The sequence below is a fragment of the Heterodontus francisci genome, chromosome 26 (assembly GCF_036365525.1).
Source record: "Heterodontus francisci isolate sHetFra1 chromosome 26, sHetFra1.hap1, whole genome shotgun sequence".
Lineage (NCBI taxonomy): Eukaryota > Metazoa > Chordata > Chondrichthyes > Heterodontiformes > Heterodontidae > Heterodontus > Heterodontus francisci.
The window spans coordinates 40,920,444-40,942,360 of NC_090396.1; the positions used below are offsets into that span (position 1 = coordinate 40,920,444).

A 21,917-nucleotide genomic window follows, 5' to 3' on the forward strand; every position below is an offset into this window, starting at 1 on the left:
TAGATTGTAATGTGACTCAGCATCAAATGCTAATTGTTCGCCCGATCTGTGAATTTGGACCTTGCAGGTCCTGTTAACGTCCTCTCTTAAACAGTCTCAGCTGAACAGTAGATGTAGTGAACCAACATATGTAGTGTATTTGGATTTCCAAAAAGCATTCAATAAGGTGCCACATAAAATCTTCTTTTGGGCCTCCTTATCTCGAGAGACAATGGATACGCGCCTGGAGGTGGTCAGTGGTTTGTGAAGCAATCTTAATGCACACGTTAATAGCTCATGGTTTTGGGTGTAATACATTATCGTGGATAGAGGACTGGCTAAGTAACAGGGAACAGAATTTTGGAATAAATGGGTCATTTTCAGGATGGCAAACTGTAACTATTGGGGTGCCACAGGGATCAGTGCTGGGGCCTCAACTATTTATAATCTATATTATTGACTTGAATGAAGGGACACAGTCTATTTTTGCCAAATTTGCTGATGACGCAAAGAAGGTGAGAAAGGCAGCGGTGAGGAGGCCATGAAGAGTCTGATAAGGAAAAAAGATAGGTTACGTGAGTGGGCAAATATTTGACAGCTGGAGTATAACGTGGGAAAATGTGAGGTTATCCACTTTGGTTGGAAGAATAGAAAAGCAGAATATTATTTAAATTGAGAGCGACTACAGAATGCTGCAGTACAGAGGGATCTGGGTGACCTTGTATATGAATCACAAAAAGTCAGCATGCAAGCATAGCAAGTAATTATGAAGGCAAATGGAATGTTGGCCTTTATTGCAAGGGGGATGGAGTATAAAAGTAGGGAAGCCTTGCTACAACTGTACAGGATATTGGTTAGACCGCACCTAGAGTACAGCGTACAGTTTTGATCTTATTTAAGGGAGGGTGTACTTGCATTGGAGGCAGTTCAGAAAAGGTTCACTAGGTTGATTCCTGGGATGAAGAGGTTGCCTTGTGAGGGAAGGTTGAGCAGGTTGGGTCTATACTCATTGGAGTTAGAAGGAAAGGTGATCTTATTGAAACATATAAGATTCTGTGGGGGCTTGACAGAGGAGATGCTGTGGATGTTTTCCTTTGTGGGGAAATCTAGAGCTAGGGTGCATAAAGGTCTCCCAATTTAGACAGAGATGAGAGGAGGAATTTCTTCTCTTGGAGGGTCATTAATCTTTGGAATTAAGTTCCCCAGAGAACAGTGGAGGCTGTCATTGAATATATTCAAGGCTGAGTTAGACAAATTTTTGATCTACAAGGGAGTTAAAGGTTATAGAGGGCAGGCAGGAAAGTGGAGTTGATGCCATGATCAGATCAGTCATGATCTTATTGAATGGTGGAGTCAGAAGGCAGTGTTGCTGGATTTTTCCAAGGAGTTCTGAGGACTTTGAAGGCCTGTCAGCAGAAGGCCTGCTATCACTCATGGGGGCTATAGTTGCAGTCACTCTTGGACTGCAGCGCTAGTTAATGGAGCACAGGAAGCAGAGTAGGGAGGCTGTGCACCAAGGGAGCAGGAAGAAGGCTCTAAATAGAAGGCCTTACCCAGCTAGTGTCTTCAGGGAGCACTTCTCCGACCTGCACCTTAGCCAGGAGCAGTGTCTGAGGCAACTTTGATTCACCAAGGATGTGGCCATTGAACTGTGCCACCTCCTCCAACCAGACTACAGCCACAGAGCAGGGTGTGGACAGCAATACCAATGGTCATCAAGATCACTGTGGCCCTCAATTGCTATGCAAGCAGATCCTTCCAAGTGGGAGCAGGTGACAGTGCAAACATATGACAGTTCGCAATGCATTGCTGAATCAGGGAAGTGACAGAGGCGATGTACACCAGGAGAGGGAATTTAATAGTCTTCTCTCTAAGCAGAGAGAAGCAGAAGGAGTGGGCACGTGGCTTTGCCAGGGTAGCGGGATTCCCAGTGGTGCAGGGAGCCATCAACTGCATGCACGTGGTACAACAGGAGGCACATATTAATGGGGAATGTGCCAGAACCGCAAGGTCTATCACTCCCTTAATGTGCAACATTGCACAGTGCATCATGTCTGTGAATGCTCAGAATCCCGGCAGCAGCCACAACATTTTCATTCTGTGCCAGTCAGCAGTTCCTGCCATATTTGAGCCACCACAATGAACTAGAGGCTGACTGTTTGGTGGCAAGGGCTATGCGCTCTATACATGGCTCATGACTCCGTTCCACTACCCAAGCACACATGAACAGCATGTGAACATCAAGAACCATTCTGCCATCTGGAACGTCATGGAGCAAGCCATCAACGGTCTAAAACAATGGTTCCAATGCCAGACAACTCAGGGGAAGCACTCCAGTACTTGCCAGGGAATTTCTTCCATATCATGGCGGTCTGCTTCATACTCCACAATCTTGTTCAATGAGGGTGCTGCCCTTACAGTCAGCTCTTCAGCCTGGATCTCTGGAGGAGGAGAAAGGGAGGAGGCATCTGGGAGCCCTTGCTATGATCAGACCGTCTGTGAGTGACTAATCTGACTCCAGTTCCCCTAAAATCTCATTCTCACATCACCATTGCTCCACAATTCCTTACTTTTCCATCACACTACTATGGACCATTACAGCACCCTCTGAGCCAAAGCCCTGAAATAAATGACACCACAAAATACCTTTCCATAACAATTTTATCCAACAACACTTCCTATAATACATACAAATTGAACCGTGCACCCTTGTGCATTTCCTAAATCTTACAGGAGTCTTTGCCTGGCCTAGTGCTGCTATGCAGTGTTACCCCATGGCTGGTGGAAAGCTGCTGACTTTCATTGAGGGAAATTGCAGATGATCTTGGAGGATGACCTCAAGCAGCTCTGGGCCTTGAGGGCTCAGCTTCAGAACTCACCTTGGCCTGGGCAGCAGCAGTCTGGGCTGGCTGGCTGAGAGGGAACAGCAAGGGCACTGGTGGAGTGGCAGTGGTGGGAGCACGAATGCTGTCATCCTGATCCACTGCCACTCCCTTGAGGTGGTACCTCATCCTGGTAATCTGCTGGAGAACAGATTGCTGGACTGCTGTGTGACCCTGTAAGCCCCTGTGAGCACTGGAATCTGAGCCTCAGTCTGAGCTTCCACTGCAGCACTTAAATGTTGGGTGGCTTCTGCCTGTGCTGTGATAGAAACTGAGACATCAGCCAGCAGGTACAGCATCATGGCTAAGTCTGTAAGTGATGTCATGGAGTTGGCCACCACTTCAATGCTGAAAAGGATGGGCCCCAAGCTCTGCACAAAGCTCTGTGTCAAGTTGGAGCTGGACTCTTCAATGTTCCTTAACAGTGATAACATGATCTCTGGCAGACCTGTCTATGAACCAACATTTCTGTGTGCCCATCAGCATTCTCCTGTGTACCAACCCATCGGAATCCTTATCCGAGTCATTTGTAACAAAACCTGTCTGCAAACTTGCCCTCTGGGGATCAGGCATAGGTGATATAAAAGCAAAATACTGCGGATGCTGGAAATCTGAAATAAAAACAAGAAATGCTGGAACCACTCAGCAGGTCTGGCAGCATCTGTGGAAAGAGAAGCAGAGTTAACGTTTCGGGTCAGTGACCCTTCATCGGCATAGGTGATCCTTTCCTCCTGGCCTGACTACAGCCCACTCATGCCCAGTGACTCACCACGAGCTGACGCCACCTCTAAGCTGTGCTCTAAAGTGTAGTAAGTGTCAGTATCTGAACTGCTGGTGTCAGATTCAGAGACGATGCTTCTTCATCAGATGTATCCTCTTGCTCCTACCTTTCATTGTCAGGCTACAGTGACTGGCCATGTGGCAGTTCTTGGGCATCTGAAAGCAGAAATGCAGAAAGGGAGGGTTAGGCTGAAGGAAGGGGGTGGTGTTCAAAACAAGAGGTTCATTGTCACACCATCTGTCGCTTGCACTTCACAGCAGATTGCAGGATGAGGATGAGGGTGAGGTAGGATTTGAGAAGGTACACAAGGCAGGAACACACTGCCATCCTGAATGTTCTCACCGGCAATGGATGCAGTAGCCTCAGTCACTGCCGGCCTATAATGCGGAGCACCGTCTCCTCCACAAGGGGCTGGAGATGCAGGCATGCCTGTTCCCTGCCAGTTCCCTGCTGCTCCTTCCTGTTATGTGCCACCTTGCCCTGCAAGATAGAGGGAGAGTGTCCGTGAATGTGTTGCAATGTGTTTGGGTGATGTGCCTGTCATGGCTCAATTGCTGGAAGTATGTGGAAACAGCAAGATGTGGTTGTGAAGCTTGCAGCAGTGTGAGAGTGAGGTGGAGCATCTGAATTTTAGGCACAATTGCTGATTGCTGAAGATTGAGCTGTGGTGCATTAAGTAGTGTGAGAGGTTGCTGGTGCAGTGGATAGGAGATGTCTTTGGAAGATGCATTACTGACCTTGGCCACTTGTGAAGTTACTGAACTTTTTCTGGCACTGCAGCCAGGTTCTACGGGCCAGCTCTTGGAATTCACCTCCCTGGCTGTCTGCTCCCATTCCCTTCGCACTGTATACATGCAGGGCCTCCTGGCCCCCGAGGAACCATAACCTCTCTCCTCCTTTTAACCTCCTGGTCTAACACCTCCAGGGCCCGAGCAGAGAACTTGGAAGCCCTCTCTCTGACCTGTTGTTCCATTTTTCTGACTTGTTCCTTCCTTCAAAGACTTTAACAATCAGTTCCACCAGCTGCTGCAGCTTGAATGCACCTCCCCTTTGAGAGGGGCAGGCTGCTTTTAAGGAGTACAGACTAGTTGTTAGTCATGTTCGCCACGCATGCACCTGGGCCTCCTGCAAAGCGTGCAGCCATTCAGCAATGTATTCCACATGGGGCTGCAAGCCACTATCATTGAGGTGAGCAAGCAGCATGAAATTTGCGTGCCACGTGGATCATCGTGACCGGGTGTGGGGTACTTGCAGATTGTGATCCCTGTGCCCTCTAACAGGCCTAATCAAATTTTTAGCCCCTAGTCTCTCAGCTGTTGCAAGGCAGCCTTCTTTTTCCAGCAATATGAAATGTTTGAGATTACACATAATGATCACTTCTTTCTACACCTCTGCTCTTTAGGGGAGGCGGTGGCGTAGTGGTATTATCACTGGACTAGTAACCCAGAGACCCAGCATATTGATCTGGAGACATGGGTTCGAATCCCACCACAGCAGAAGGTGGAATTTGAATTTAATTAATAAATCTGGAATTAAAAGCTAGTCTAATGGCCATGAAACCATTGTCGATTGTTGTAAAACCCTATCTGGTTCACTAATGTCCTTTAGGGAAGGAAATCTGCGGTTCTTACCTGGTCTGGCCTACATGTGACTCCAGACCCACAGCAATGTGGTTAACTCTTACATGCCCTCTGAAATGGCCTAGTAAGCCACTCAGTTGTACCTAACCGCTACGGACCACCCGGCATCGACCTAGGCACCGGAAACGACAACGGCAAACCCAGCCCTGTCGACCCTGCAAAGTTGTCCTTACTAACATCTGGGGGCTTGTGCCAAAGTTGGGAGAGCTGTCCCACAGACTAGTCAAGCAACAACTGACATAGTCATACTCACGGAATCATACCTTACAGACAATGTCCCAGACACTGCAATCACTATCCCTGGGTTTGTCCTTTCCCACTGGCAAGACAGACCCAGCAGAGTTGGCGGGACAGTGGTCTACAGTAGGGAAGGAGTTGCCCTGGCAGTCCTCAACATTGACTCCCCACCCCATGAAGTCTCATGGCATCAGGTCAAACATGGGCAAGGTAACCTCCTACTGATTACCACCTATCACCCTCCCTCAGCTGATGAGTCAGTACTCCTTCATGTTGAACACCACTTGGAGGAAGCACTGAGGCTGGCAAGGGCACAAAATGTACTCTGGGTGGGGGACTTCAATGTCCATCACCAAGAGTGGCTTGGTTGCACCACTACTGACCGAGCTGGCCGAGTCCTAAAGGACATAGTTGCTAGACTGGGTCTGCGGCAGGTGGTGGGGGAACCAACACGAGGGAAAAACATACTTGACCTTGTCCTCACCAATCTGCCTGCCGCAGATGCTTCTGTCCATGACTGTATTGGTAGGAGTGACCACCGTACAGCCATTGTGGAGACGAAGCCCAGCCTTCACATTGAGGACCATCCATCGTGTTGTGTGGTACTATCACCGTGCTAAGTGGGATAGATTTCGAACAGATCTAGCAATGCAAAACTGGGCATCCATGAAGCGCTGTGGGTCATCTGCAGCAGCAGAATTGTACTTAACCACAATCTGTAACCTCATGGCCCAGCATAACCCCCACTCTACCATTACCATCAAGCCAGGAGACCAATCCTGGTTCAGTGAAGAGTGCAGGAGGGCATGCCAGGAGCAGCACCAGGTGCTGAGGTGTCAACCTGGTGAAGCTACAACACAGGACTACTTGCATGCCAAACTGCATAAGCAACATGCAATAGACAGAGCTAAGCGATCCCACAACCAGCAGATCAGATCTAAACTCTGCAGTCCTGCCACATCCAGCTGTGAATGATGGTGGACAATTAAACAACTAACTGGAGGAGGTGGCTCCACAAATATCCCCATCCTCAATGATGGGGGAGCCCAGCACATCAGTCCGAAAGAAAAGGCAGATGCATTTGCAACAATCTTCAGCCAGAAGTGCCGAGTTGATGATCCATCTTGGCTACCTCCTGAAGTCCCCAGCATCACAGATGACAGACTTCAGCCAATTCGATTCACTCTGTGTGATATCAAGAAACGACTGAAGGCACTGAATACTGCAAAGGCTATGGGTTCTGACAATATTCCGGCAATATTACTGAAGACCTGTGCTCCAGAACTTGCCGCATCCCTAGCCAAGCTGTTCCAGTATAGCTACAACACTGGCATCTACCCTGCAATGTGCAAAATTGCCCAGGTATGTCCTGTACACAAAAAGCAGGACAGGTCCAACCGAGCCAATTACCGCCCCATCATTCTACTCTCAATCATCAGTAAAGTGATGGAAGGTGTCATCAACAGTGCCATCAAGCAGCATTTGCTTAGCAATAACCTGCTCAGTGATGCTCAGTTTGGGTTCCGCCAGGGCCACTCAGTTCCTGAGCTCATTACAGCCTTGGTTCAAACATGGACAAATGAGCTGAACTCAAGAGATGAGGTGAGAGTGACTGTCCTTGACATCAAGGCAGCATTTGACCGAGTATGGCATCAAGCAGCCCCAGCAAAACTGGAGTCAATGGGAATCAGGGGGAAAACTCTCTGCTGGTTGCTGTTATACCTAGCACAAAGGAAGATGGCTGTGGTTGTTGGAGGTCAATCATCTGAGCTCTAGGACATCACTGCAGGATTTCCTCAGGGTAGTGTCCTCGGCCCAATCATCTTCAACTGCTTCATCAATGATCTTCCTTCAATCATAAGGTCCAAAGTGGGGATGTGCGCTGATGATTGCAGAATGTTCAGCACCATTCGCGACTCCTCAAATACTGAAGCAGTCTGTGTAGAAATTCAGCAAGACCTGGACAATATCCAGGCTTAGGCTGATAAGTGGCAAGTAACATTTGCACCACACAAGTGCCAGGCAATGACCATCTCCAACAAGATCTAACAGGATCTAACCATCTCCCCTTGACATTCAAAGGCATTGCCATCGCTGAGTCCCCCACTATCAACATCCTAGGGGTTACCGTTGACCGGAAACTGAACTGGAGTAGCCATATAAATACCGTGGCTACAAGAGCAGGTCAGAGGCTAGGAATCCTGAGGCGAGTAACTCACCTCCTGACTCCCCAAAGCCTGTCCATCATCTACAAGGCACAAGTCAGGAGTGTGGTGGAATACTCTCCACTTGCCTGGATGGGTGCAGCTCCAACAACACTCAAAAAGCTCAACACCATCCAGGACAAAGCAACCCGTTTGATTGGCACCACATCCACAAACATTCACTCCCTCCACTGCACAGTGGCAGCAGTGTGTACCATCTACAAGATGCACTGCAGCAACGCACCAAAGCTTCTTAGACAGCACCTTCCAAACCCACGACCTCTACCACCTTGAAGGACAAGAGCAGCAGATGCATGGGAACATCACCACTCGCAAGTTCCAGTCCAAGTCACACACCATCCTGATTTGAAACGATATCGCCGTTCCTTCACTGTCGCTGGGTCAAAATCCTGGAACTCCCTTCCTACCAGCACTGTACCTACCTCAGATGGACTGCAGAGGTTCAAGAAGGCAGCTCACCACCACTTTCTCAAGGGCAATTAGGAATGGGCAATAAATGCTGGCATAGCCAGTGACGCCCACCTCCCATGAATGAATTTTAAAAATTAAGGAAATATTTACACAAATGGTAAGTTTTCTTTTATAATTGATTCCATTCAGACCTTTCTGATTGTACTGACTATATTTTTAATTGTGTCTTTTACAGAAGATCATGTTTCCCAGTCTCCTTTCATTGTACAAGTGAAAAAAGGAGAATCAGTTTCAATGAACTGTGAATTTTCATCCACAAAAGGGACTGTTGTGGGCACTTATTTTAGAAGGAACCTTTTAAATCCTATTGATCTGGTTTACTTCTACAAAGAAAACATTACAGTACGGGCATCATATACCAATCGTCTTGTGTGTGAAGGAAACATGAAAAACTTCACCGTAACCCTCAATAATCTCCATGAAAGTGACATAGATATTTATTACTGTATCTTTGGAATACGTAATAACAAAGTATCGGATTATTCTGGACAAGGAACAATGTTAATCGTGTCAGGTATGTTTCATGTTTCAAATATTCATCTGACATAATTTACTGAAGTAAAGCCTCTACTTAAAAACAATTTACATGGATAAAAATGGATATGTGAGGGCACATGACATTTTGCTTGTTGTCATTCATTTTGTACATACAGGAATCCAAAACAAATAGAAATTCCATCCATTCTGATCATTTGTCCTTGAACAAATCCATCCGTTTGTTCATTCAACAATTTTTTTTAACCTTTTGTAAGAAATAGCTTAAATGGTATTAGGCAGTTTTATCTTGAGGAGTTACCTTGAATCTTATCAAAACAACAATCTTTCCTGATCAAGGTAAAAATCCAAAAATGCTGCAGGAATCTTTTGGATGGCACATTGTTTGGAAAAATCAACATGTTAAGATGGAAAGAGGACATTGTCCTGACATTATTCTTTCCCTCTTTATTCAGGCAGATTCCCATTGATCTTATGTGAGATTGAGTAAATTGAACATTACGTGTTGGGGAAACTGGATGATGCAGTGAATTAAAATGTTAGCCAGTGCTAATCTAACCCAGCAGAGGGTATTTTACTTCCTTTGGGTTTATTTTATATTGTTGTGGCCTATTGGTGGACTGCCTGATACTAACACTGACTCTGGGAGTTAAAAGTGAAGAAATGTTCCATTTTTTACAAATGGCATTATTCTCCTCCTAAGGTCTACAATTCACTTTGAAGATCTGTTCAAAAAAAAACACTGGAATGCATGAATGTTTTGGGCAGAAGAAGACTATTGGTCCATCTTAGTGTCAGCCTTGGCTTAAGAGTAGCACTGTCACCTCCAAGTCAGAAGGTTGTGGGCTTAAGCCCCACTCCTGAGAGATTTAAGCATCTAATCCAGGCTGACGCTTTGGTACTGCTGTGTCCGGAGGTACCATCTTTTGAACTGGTGCTCCATCTGTCCTCTCTGCTGGGCATAAAAATATCCCATGGCACTATTTAAAGAAGAGCAGAGGAATTCTCATGGTGTTCTGGCCAATATTAATCCCTCAACCAACATCAGTAAAGGAAACCCACAGATTATCAAGTCGTGTATTTTATTGCTGTATGTGGAACCTTGCTGTGGGTAAATTGGCTGCCACATTTTCTGACATAACAATAGTGATGATAGTTCAAAAGTACTTCATTGGCTGTAAAGTGCTTTGGTACATCCTGAAGTCATAAAAGACACTATAAAAATACAGGTTCTTATCTGTTTCCTTTCTTGCTCCTGTACCTCCAAATGCCCCATGAATTTCCTTTTGGTGATTCTGGTACAAATAACTGTTTTTCTTTTCATAGTAGAAATTCATTCGGTCTTTTCAAAACCAACCTTGATTTTCTCTTCCACCATTGCTGCTGATATTCTATTCCAGAATTCTATCATCCTCTTGTTGCAAAATGTTGGTTAAAATTTGTATTATCTTTTGGCATCTTTAACTTTAAATTGTGTCTTTTAGTCCTTGAATCATGTGCCCGAAAGAAGAGTCATAGAGTCATAGAGTCATTTACGGCACAGAAAGAGACCATTTGGCCCATCGAGTCCATGCGGCTCTTTGTGGAGCAATCCAATCAGTCCCACACCCATCTCAATCCCCATACCCTTGTCGCCACATGGGGAGCACTGAGTGGGGGAGGTGGTGGGATCTTGGTGCCTGATTGAGAGACCAGCATCAGGAAGGGGGTACACGCTGAGAGCCACACCCCTACCCTTGCTACTGACCCCCCTCTACCCATGAAACCCCTCCCGCCATGATTCACCGGATGTCTGTGCTCTCAGCGAACCTAGGCCTCAGGTCGGTGCTCTACCGGCAGCAGCTATTGCCTTTGCGGTGGCGCTGCTCAGTAAAAGAGCTGCCGGCCTCTGATTGGCCAACAGGTCTCAGCAAGGAACTTCCATCACCGGTCCATAAGGCCCGCTGTTGCCATTTAAGTGCCTGATTGGCATATGATGTGGTGGAACTTTCCGAAAAGAGACGTGGGTCTCTTGCTGGCCCTTCAGCTGGTGGCCAAGACACCTGTCGCCTAAATAAAATATTGTCCACTCACCTGTCTTTCACTGTCACTGGGTCAAAAACCTGCAACTCCCTTCCTAACAGCACTGTGGGTGAAAGTACACTAGATGGACTGCAGCGATTCAAGAAGGTGGCTCACCATCACCTTCTCAAGGGCAAATAGGGATGGGTAATAAATGCTGGCTTAGCCAGCAATGCTCACATCCCATGAAACAATAAAAATAAGAAAAAGTGTTCTAATCAGTGGCATAACATAGTCTGTCTTCTGTACTTCATTCTTATCTTCCGTAAAGGATACAAAAACATTATGGAAAATGAAAATAATTTCATAACAATACGGAGATATAAATTGTGGAGTTCCTTTGTCAAAACAATGATACATCTTGTATTTTCTCAGAGCCCAACATGGAGCACTGTGCAGATGTTTGTGCAAACTGCAAAACAGTTTCATATCAGGATCCAGTTGTAATTGGTGTGATTGTTGCTGCAATCGTTGCCTTGTCTTGTGCACTAGTTCTGTCACTTTGGCGTGTAAGTTCCAAATTTCTTCATAACAAATAGTTCTTTATTGATATTAAATAATAAAAGTGAAACAAATGAAATTAAATACAGGTAGTACTAGTGAACAATTATCCAGATTGTTAAAATATTAAAAACACACATTGTATATAATTTACCATCCATTAGAAAATGGATACATTTAAATCATACACTATTTGCTTTCTCAAGGCACCTGAGATATGTGCATTAAAAAAGATTATAGGGTGCCCCAATCTATGATGGTCCTCTAGCCTCCCTCCACTTGAAACTCGAGAAGATTTGTGATATAAGAAGCATCTAAGCAGCTGCTTTCCTTTTTGCGACTTCTGATTCTTTTGAAATATTAGACTAGTAGAAAAATACTAATGGTTTTACCAGTCTCAGACAAAAACTTAACACTGAAGTCAAAGATTATCAAATTGATAATATTAGGACCTGAAAATTTATGGGGTGCAATTCTAGTAGTTTCTCAATGATGATATGTACTGCAGAAGCCCAGGACCATATGTATGACAAGCTCCATAGGGACTGCTGAACTCCTGGATCACAGCGACTGCTGAACTCCTGGATCACAGCGACTGCTGAACTCCAGGATCACGGGGACTGCTGAACTCCAGGATCACAATGACTGCTGAACTCCAGGATCACACAGACTGCTGAATTCCACGATCACACGGACTGTTGAACTCCAGGATCACACGGACTGCTTAACTCCAGGATCACTTGGACTGCTGAACTCCACGATCACAGGGACTGCTGAACTCCAGGATCACATGGACTGCTGAACTCCAGGATCACACGGACTACTGAATTCCACGATCACACGGACTGCTGACCTCCAGGATCACACGGACTACTGAATTCCACGATCACACGGACTGCTGAACTCCAGGATCACACGGACTGCTTAACTCCAGGATCACACAGACTGCTGAACTCCAGGATCACATGGACTACTGAACTCCAGGATCACATGGACTGCTGAACTCCAGGATCACATGGGGACTGCTGAACTCCAGGAACACGGGGACTGCTGAACTCCAGGATCACATGGACTACTGAACTCCAGGATCACATGGACTGCTGAACTCCAGGATCACGGGGACTGCTGAACTCCAGGATCACACAGACTGCTGAACTCCAGGATCACACAGACTGCTGAATTCCACGATCACACGGACTGTTGAACTCCAGGATCACACGGACTGCTTAACTCCAGGAACACGGGGACTGCTGAACTCCAGGATCACATGGACTAATGAACTCCAGGATCACATGGACTGCTGAACTCCAGGATCACACGGACTACTGAACTCCAGGATCACACGGACTGCTGAACTCCGGGATCACACGGACTGCTGAACTCCAGGAACACGGGGACTGCTGAACTCCAGGATCACACGGACTGCTGAATTCCACGATCACACGGACTGCTGAACTCCAGCATCACGGGGACTGCTGAACTCCAGGATCACACGGACTGCTGAATTCCACGATCACACGGACTGTTGAACTCCAGGATCACACGGACTGCTTAACTCCAGGATCACTTGGACTGCTGAACTCCACGATCACAGGGACTGCTGAACTCCAGGATCACACGGACTGCTTAACTCCAGGATCACACGGACTGCTGAACTCCAGGATCACACGGACTGCTTAACTCCAGGATCACACAGACTGCTGAACTCCACGATCACACGGACTGCTTAACTCCAGGATCACATGGACTGCTGAACTCCAGGATCAAATGGACTGCTGAACTCCACGATCACACGGACTGCTGAACTCCACGATCACACGGACTGCTGAACTCCAGGATCACACGGACTGCTTAACTCCAGGATCACATGGACTGCTGAACTCCAGGATCAAATGGACTGCTGAACTCCACGATCACACGGACTGCTGAACTCCACGATCACACGGACTGCTGAACTCCAGGATCACACGCACTGCTGAACTCCAGGATCACATGGGGACTGCTGAACTCCAGGATCACATGGACTACTGAACTCCAGGATCACAAGGACTGCTGAACTCCAGGATCACACGGACTACAGAACTCCAGGATCACACGGACTGCTGAACTCCAGGATCACACAGACTGCTGAACTCCGGGATCACATGGACTGCTGAACTCCAGGATCACATGGACCGCTGAGCTCCAGGATCACACGGGGACTGCTGAACTCCAGGATCACACGGACCGCTGAGCTCCAGGATCACACATGGACTGCTGAACTCCAGGATCACATGGACTACTGAACTCCAGGATCACACGGACTGCTGAACTCCAGGATCACATGGACTACTGAACTCCAGGATCACATGGACTGCTGAACTCCAGGATCACACAGACTGCTGAACTCCAGGATCACATGGACTACTGAACTCCAGGATCACACGGGGACTACTGAACTCCAGGATCACATGGACTGCTGAACTCCAGGATCACACAGACTGCTGAACTCCAGGATCACATGGACTACTGAACTCCAGGATCACACGGACTACTGAACTTCAGGATCACATGGACTGCTGAACCCCAGGATCACACGGACTACTGAACTCCAGGATCACATGGACTGCTGAACTCCAGGATCACACGGACTGCTGAATTCCAGGATCACACGGACTACTGAACTCCAGGATCACATAGACTGCTGAACTCCAGGATCACGGGGACTGCTGAACTCCAGCATCACGGGGACTGCTGAACTCCAGCATCACGGGGACTGCTGAACTCCAGGATCACACAGACTGCTAAACTCCAGGATTACACAGACTGCTGAACTCCAGGATCACACGGACTGCTGAATTCCACGATCACACGGACTGTTGAACTCCAGGATCACACGGACTGCTTAACTCCAGGATCACTTGGACTGCTGAACTCCACGATCACAGGGACTGCTGAACTCCAGGATCACATGGACTACTGAACTCCAGGATCACACGGACTACTGAATTCCACGATCACACGGACTGCTGAACTCCAGGATCACACGGACTACTGAATTCCACGATCACACGGACTGCTGAACTCCAGGATCACATGGACTACTGAACTCCAGGATCAAATGGACTGCTGAACTCCACGATCACACGGACTGCTGAACTCCAGGATCACATGGACTGCTGAACTCCAGGATCAAATGGACTGCTGAACTCCACGATCACACGGACTGCTGAACTCCACGATCACACGGACTGCTGAACTCCAGGATCACACGCACTGCTGAACTCCAGGATCACATGGGGACTGCTGAACTCCAGGATCACATGGACTACTGAACTCCAGGATCACAAGGACTGCTGAACTCCAGGATCACACGGACTACAGAACTCCAGGATCACACGGACTGCTGAACTCCAGGATCACACAGACTGCTGAACTCCGGGATCACATGGACTGCTGAACTCCAGGATCACATGGACCGCTGAGCTCCAGGATCACACGGGGACTGCTGAACTCCAGGATCACACGGACCGCTGAGCTCCAGGATCACACATGGACTGCTGAACTCCAGGATCACATGGACTACTGAACTCCAGGATCACACGGACTGCTGAACTCCAGGATCACATGGACTACTGAACTCCAGGATCACATGGACTGCTGAACTCCAGGATCACACAGACTGCTGAACTCCAGGATCACATGGACTACTGAACTCCAGGATCACACGGGGACTACTGAACTCCAGGATCACATGGACTGCTGAACTCCAGGATCACACAGACTGCTGAACTCCAGGATCACATGGACTACTGAACTCCAGGATCACACGGACTACTGAACTTCAGGATCACATGGACTGCTGAACCCCAGGATCACACGGACTACTGAACTCCAGGATCACATGGACTGCTGAACTCCAGGATCACACGGACTGCTGAATTCCAGGATCACACGGACTACTGAACTCCAGGATCACATAGACTGCTGAACTCCAGGATCACGGGGACTGCTGAACTCCAGCATCACGGGGACTGCTGAACTCCAGCATCACGGGGACTGCTGAACTCCAGGATCACACAGACTGCTAAACTCCAGGATTACACAGACTGCTGAACTCCAGGATCACACGGACTGCTGAATTCCACGATCACACGGACTGTTGAACTCCAGGATCACACGGACTGCTTAACTCCAGGATCACTTGGACTGCTGAACTCCACGATCACAGGGACTGCTGAACTCCAGGATCACATGGACTACTGAACTCCAGGATCACACGGACTACTGAATTCCACGATCACACGGACTGCTGAACTCCAGGATCACACGGACTACTGAATTCCACGATCACACGGACTGCTGAACTCCAGGATCACATGGACTACTGAACTCCAGGATCACACGGACTACTGAATTCCACGATCACACGGACTGCTGAACTCCAGGATCACACGGACTGCTTAACTCCAGGATCACACAGACTACTAAACTCCAGGATCACACGGACTGCTGAACTCCAGGATCACACGGACTGCTGAACTCCAGGATCACATGGGGACTGCTGAACTCCAGGAACACGGGGACTGCTGAACTCCAGGATCACATGGACTACTGAACTCCAGGATCACATGGACTGCTGAACTCCAGGATCACATGGACTACTGAACTCCAGGATCACACGGACTGCTGAACTCCAGGATCACACAGACTGCTGAACTCAGGGATCACAAGGACTGCTGAACTCCAGGAACACGGGGACTGCTGAACTCCAGGATCACACGGACCGCTGAGCTCCAGGATCACACGGGGACTGCTGAACTCCAGGATCACATGGACTACTGAACTCCAGGATCACACAGACTGCTGAACTCCAGGATCACATGGACTACTGAACTCCAGGATCACACGGACTACTGAACTTCAGGATCACAAGGACTGCTGAACTCCAGGATCACACGGACTACTGAACTCCAGGATCACATGGACTGCTGAACTCCAGGATCACACGGACTGCTGAATTCCAGGATCACACGGACTACTGAACTCCAGCATCACATGGACTGCTGAACTCCAGGATCACACGGACTGCTGAATTCCAGGATCACACGGACTACTGAACTCCAGCATCACATAGACTGCTGAACTCCAGGATCACACAGACTGCTAAACTCCAGGATCACACAGACTGCTCAACTCCAGGATTACACAGACTGCTGAACTCCAGGATCACACGGACTGCTGAATTCCACGATCACACGGACTGCTGAACTCCAGCATCACGGGGACTGCTGAACTCCAGGATCACACAGACTGCTAAACTCCAGGATTACACAGACTGCTGAACTCCAGGATCACACGGACTGCTGAATTCCACGATCACACGGACTGTTGAACTCCACGATCACAGGGACTGCTTAACTCCAGGATCACATGGACTACTGAACTCCAGGATCACACGGACTACTGAACTCCAGGATCACACGGACTACTGAATTCCACGATCACACGGACTGCTGAACTCCAGGATCACACGGACTACTGAATTCCACGATCACACGGACTGCTGAACTCCAGGATCACATGGACTACTGAACTCCAGGATCACACGGACTACTGAATTCCACGATCACACGGACTGCTGAACTCCAGGATCACACGGACTGCTTAACTCCAGGATCACACAGACTACTGAACTCCAGGATCACACGGACTGCTGAACTCCAGGATCACACGGACTGCTGAACTCCAGGATCACATGGGGTCTGCTGAACTCCAGGAACACGGGGACTGCTGAACTCCAGGATCACATGGACTACTGAACTCCAGGATCACATGGACTGCTGAACTCCAGGATCACATGGACTACTGAACTCCAGGATCACACGGACTGCTGAACTCCAGGATCACACAGACTGCTGAACTCCGGGATCACAAGGTCTGCTGAACTCCAGGAACACGGGGACTGCTGAACTCCAGGATCACACGGACCGCTGAGCTCCAGGATCACACGGGGACTGCTGAACTCCAGGATCACATGGACTACTGAACTCCAGGATCACACAGACTGCTGAACTCCAGGATCACATGGACTACTGAACTCCAGGATCACACAGACTACTGAACTTCAGGATCACATGGACTGCTGAACTCCAGGATCACACGGACTACTGAACTCCAGGATCACATGGACTGCTGAACTCCAGGATCACGCGGACTGCTGAATTCCAGGATCACACGGACTACTGAACTCCAGCATCACATGGACTGCTGAACTCCAGGATCACACGGACTGCTGAATTCCAGGACCACACGGACTACTGAACTCCAGCATCACATAGACTGCTGAACTCCAGGATCACACAGACTGCTAAACTCCAGGATCACACAGACTGCTAAACTCCAGGATTACACAGACTGCTGAACTCCAGGATCACACGGACTGCTGAATTCCACGATCACACGGACTGCTGAACTCCAGCATCACGGGGACTGCTGAACTCCAGGATCACACAGACTGCTAAACTCCAGGATTACACAGACTGCTGAACTCTAGGATCACACGGACTGCTGAATTCCACGATCACACGGACTGTTGAACTCCACGATCACAGGGACTGCTTAACTCCAGGATCACATGGACTACTGAACTCCAGGATCACACGGACTACTGAACTCCAGGATCACACGGACTACTGAATTCCACGATCACACGGACTGCTGAACTCCAGGATCACACGGACTACTGAATTCCACGATCACACGGACTGCTGAACTCCAGGATCACATGGACTACTGAACTCCAGGATCACACGGACTACTGAATTCCACGATCACACGGACTGCTGAACTCCAGGATCACACGGACTGCTTAACTCCAGGATCACACAGACTACTGAACTCCAGGATCACACGGACTGCTGAACTCCAGGATCACACGGACTGCTGAACTCCAGGATCACATGGGGACTGCTGAACTCCAGGAACACGGGGACTGCTGAACTCCAGGATCACATGGACTACTGAACTCCAGGATCACATGGACTGCTGAACTCCAGGATCACATGGACTACTGAACTCCAGGATCACATGGACTGCTGAACTCCAGGATCACATGGACTACTGAACTCCAGGATCACACGGACTGCTGAACTCCAGGATCACACAGACTGCTGAACTCCGGGATCACAAGGACTGCTGAACTCCAGGAACACGGGGACTGCTGAACTCCAGGATCACACGGACCGCTGAGCTCCAGGATCACACGGGGACTGCTGAACTCCAGGATCACATGGACTACTGAACTCCAGGATCACACAGACTGCTGAACTCCAGGATCACATGGACTACTGAACTCCAGGATCACACGGACTACTGAACTTCAGGATCACATGGACTGCTGAACTCCAGGATCACACGGACTACTGAACGCCAGGATCACATGGACTGCTGAACTCCAGGATCACATGGACTGCTGAATTCCAGGATCACACGGACTACTGAACTCCAGCATCACATAGACTGCTGAACTCCAGGATCACACGGACTGCTGAATTCCAGGATCACACGGACTACTGAACTCCAGCATCACATAGACTGCTGAACTCCAGGATCACACAGACTGCTAAACTCCAGGATCACACAGACTGCTAAACTCCAGGATTACACAGACTGCTGAACTCCAGGATCACACGGACTGCTGAATTCCACGATCACACGGACTGCTGAACTCCAGCATCACGGGGACTGCTGAACTCCAGGATCACACAGACTGCTAAACTCCAGGATTACACAGACTGCTGAACTCCAGGATCACACGGACTGCTGAATTCCACGATCACACGGACTGTTGAACTCCACGATCACAGGGACTGCTTAACTCCAGGATCACATGGACTACTGAACTCCAGGATCACACGGACTACTGAACTCCAGGATCACACGGACTACTGAATTCCACGATCACACGGACTGCTGAACTCCAGGATCACACGGACTACTGAATTCCACGATCACACGGACTGCTGAACTCCAGGATCACATGGACTACTGAACTCCAGGATCACACGGACTACTGAATTCCACGATCACACGGACTGCTGAACTCCAGGATCACACGGACTGCTTAACTCCAGGATCACACAGACTACTGAACTCCAGGATCACATGGACTGCTGAACTCCAGGATCACACGGACTGCTGAACTCCAGGATCACATGGGGACTGCTGAACTCCAGGAACACGGGGACTGCTGAACTCCAGGATCACATGGACTACTGAACTCCAGGATCACATGGACTGCTGAACTCCAGGATCACATGGACTACTGAACTCCAGGATCACACGGACTGCTGAACTCCAGGATCACACAGACTGCTGAACTCCGGGATCACAAGGACTGCTGAACTCCAGGAACACGGGGACTGCTGAACTCCAGGATCACACGGACCGCTGAGCTCCAGGATCACACGGGGTCTGCTGAACTCCAGGATCACATGGACTACTGAACTCCAGGATCACACAGACTGCTGAACTCCAGGATCACATGGACTACTGAACTCCAGGATCACACGGACTACTGAACTTCAGGATCACATGGACTGCTGAACTCCAGGATCACACGGACTACTGAACTCCAGCATCACATGGACTGCTGAACTCCAGGATCACACGGACTGCTGAATTCCAGGATCACACGGACTACTGAACTCCAGCATCACATAGACTGCTGAACTCCAGGATCACACAGACTGCTAAACTCCAGGATCACACAGACTGCTAAACTCCAGGATTACACAGACTGCTGAACTCCAGGATCACACGGACTGCTGAATTCCACGATCACACGGACTGCTGAACTCCAGCATCACGGGGACTGCTGAACTCCAGGATCACACAGACTGCTAAACTCCAGGATTACACAGACTGCTGAACTCCAGGATCACACGGACTGCTGAATTCCACGATCACACGGACTGTTGAACTCCACGATCACAGGGACTGCTTAACTCCAGGATCACATGGACTACTGAACTCCAGGATCACACGGACTACTGAATTCCACGATCACACGGACTGCTGAACTCCAGGATCACACGGACTGCTTAAATCCAGGATCACACAGACTGCTGAACTCCAGGATCACATGGACTGCTGAACTCCACGATCACACGGACTGCTGAACTCCAGGATCACACGGACTGCTGAACTCCAGGATCACATGGGGACTGCTGAACTCCAGGAACACGGGGACTGCTGAACTCCAGGATCACATGGACTACTGAACTCCAGGATCACATGGACTGCTGAACTCCAGGATCACACGGACTACTGAACTCCAGGATCACACGGACTGCTGAACTCCAGGATCACACAGACTGCTGAACTCCGGGATCACACGGACTGCTGAACTCCAGAAACACGGGGACTGCTGAACTCCAGGATCACACAGACTGCTGAACTCCAGGATCACACAGACTGCTGAACTCCGGGATCACACAGACTGCTGAACTCCGGGATCACATGGACTGCTGAACTCCAGGATCACACAGATCGCTGAGCTCCAGGATCACACGGGGACTGCTGAACTCCAGGATCACATGGACTACTGAACTCCAGGATCACATGGACTGCTGAACTCCAGGATCACACGGACTACTGAACTCCAGGATCACACGTACTGCTGAACTCCAGGATCACACAGACTGCTGAACTCCAGGATCACATGGACTACTGAACTCCAGGATCACATGGACTGCTGAACTCCAGGATCACACAGACTGCTGAACTCCAGGATCGCATGGACTACTGAACTCCAGGATCACACGGACTACTGAACTTCAGGATCACATGGACTGCTGAACTCCAGGATCACACGGACTACTGAACTCCAGGATCACATGGACTGCTGAACTCCAGGATCACACGGACTGCTGAATTCCAGGGTCACACGGACTACTGAACTCCAGGATCACACGGACTGCTGAACTCCAGCATCACGGGGACTGCTGAACTCCAGGATCACGGGGACTGCTGAACTCCAGCATCACAGGGACTGCTGAACTGCAGGATCACACGGACTGATGAATTCCAGGATCACTCATGTTGCTGAACGCCTGGATCACATGGACTGCTGAACTCTGGGATCACGGGGACTGCTGAACTCCAGGATCACACGTATTGCTGAATGACGTTGCTGAACGTTGACTGCTCCATGGACATTCCCCTTAAAGAATATAAAAGAAATCCCATGAAGAATGAGCATTTGGCCATTTGGCAGCACAGTTGTAGCAACCTGCCCTCCTCCCAGATGCTTAATAGTTACTAATCCATGCGGGTGATGAATTGGAAATTCGGAACTGGGACCGTGTCTTCATCCCCCAGAACAATGCTGTCCTCCTCCATACAGACACTTGTGATATTTTTGTTCCCCATATCGATGCTTAATTCAGTGATTCACAAATCTTTCTGTCTGGACGACACTTTCCAACTGTAGACATATTTCTGCAGACTCCCTGTTCTAACATCAGGAAGGTAATGGGATGTGTCCAATCGGAAACAGCGCAGAGCCTGTCTTTCATTAAGAAAAGCAGAAATAATATGACAACAAATACAGTAAAATAGAGAAGGTTAATACGATATGAACAGGCATTTTCAGGATCCTCCA

At 48.7% G+C, this 21,917-nt stretch overlaps 1 protein-coding gene across 2 annotated transcripts in view; it reads left to right on the forward strand.

Moving 5' to 3' along the window:
* The window catches only part of LOC137384285 (T-cell antigen CD7-like), a 36,845-nt gene that overhangs the window by 8,898 nt on the left and 6,030 nt on the right, over positions 1 to 21,917 (forward strand). For both annotated transcript variants that reach the window (XM_068058091.1, XM_068058093.1), the window contains 2 exons: positions 8,391 to 8,729; positions 11,147 to 11,280. In XM_068058091.1, coding sequence (XP_067914192.1) covers positions 8,391 to 8,729; positions 11,147 to 11,280 — 473 coding nt within the window. The remainder of the gene's footprint in view (positions 1 to 8,390; positions 8,730 to 11,146; positions 11,281 to 21,917) is intronic.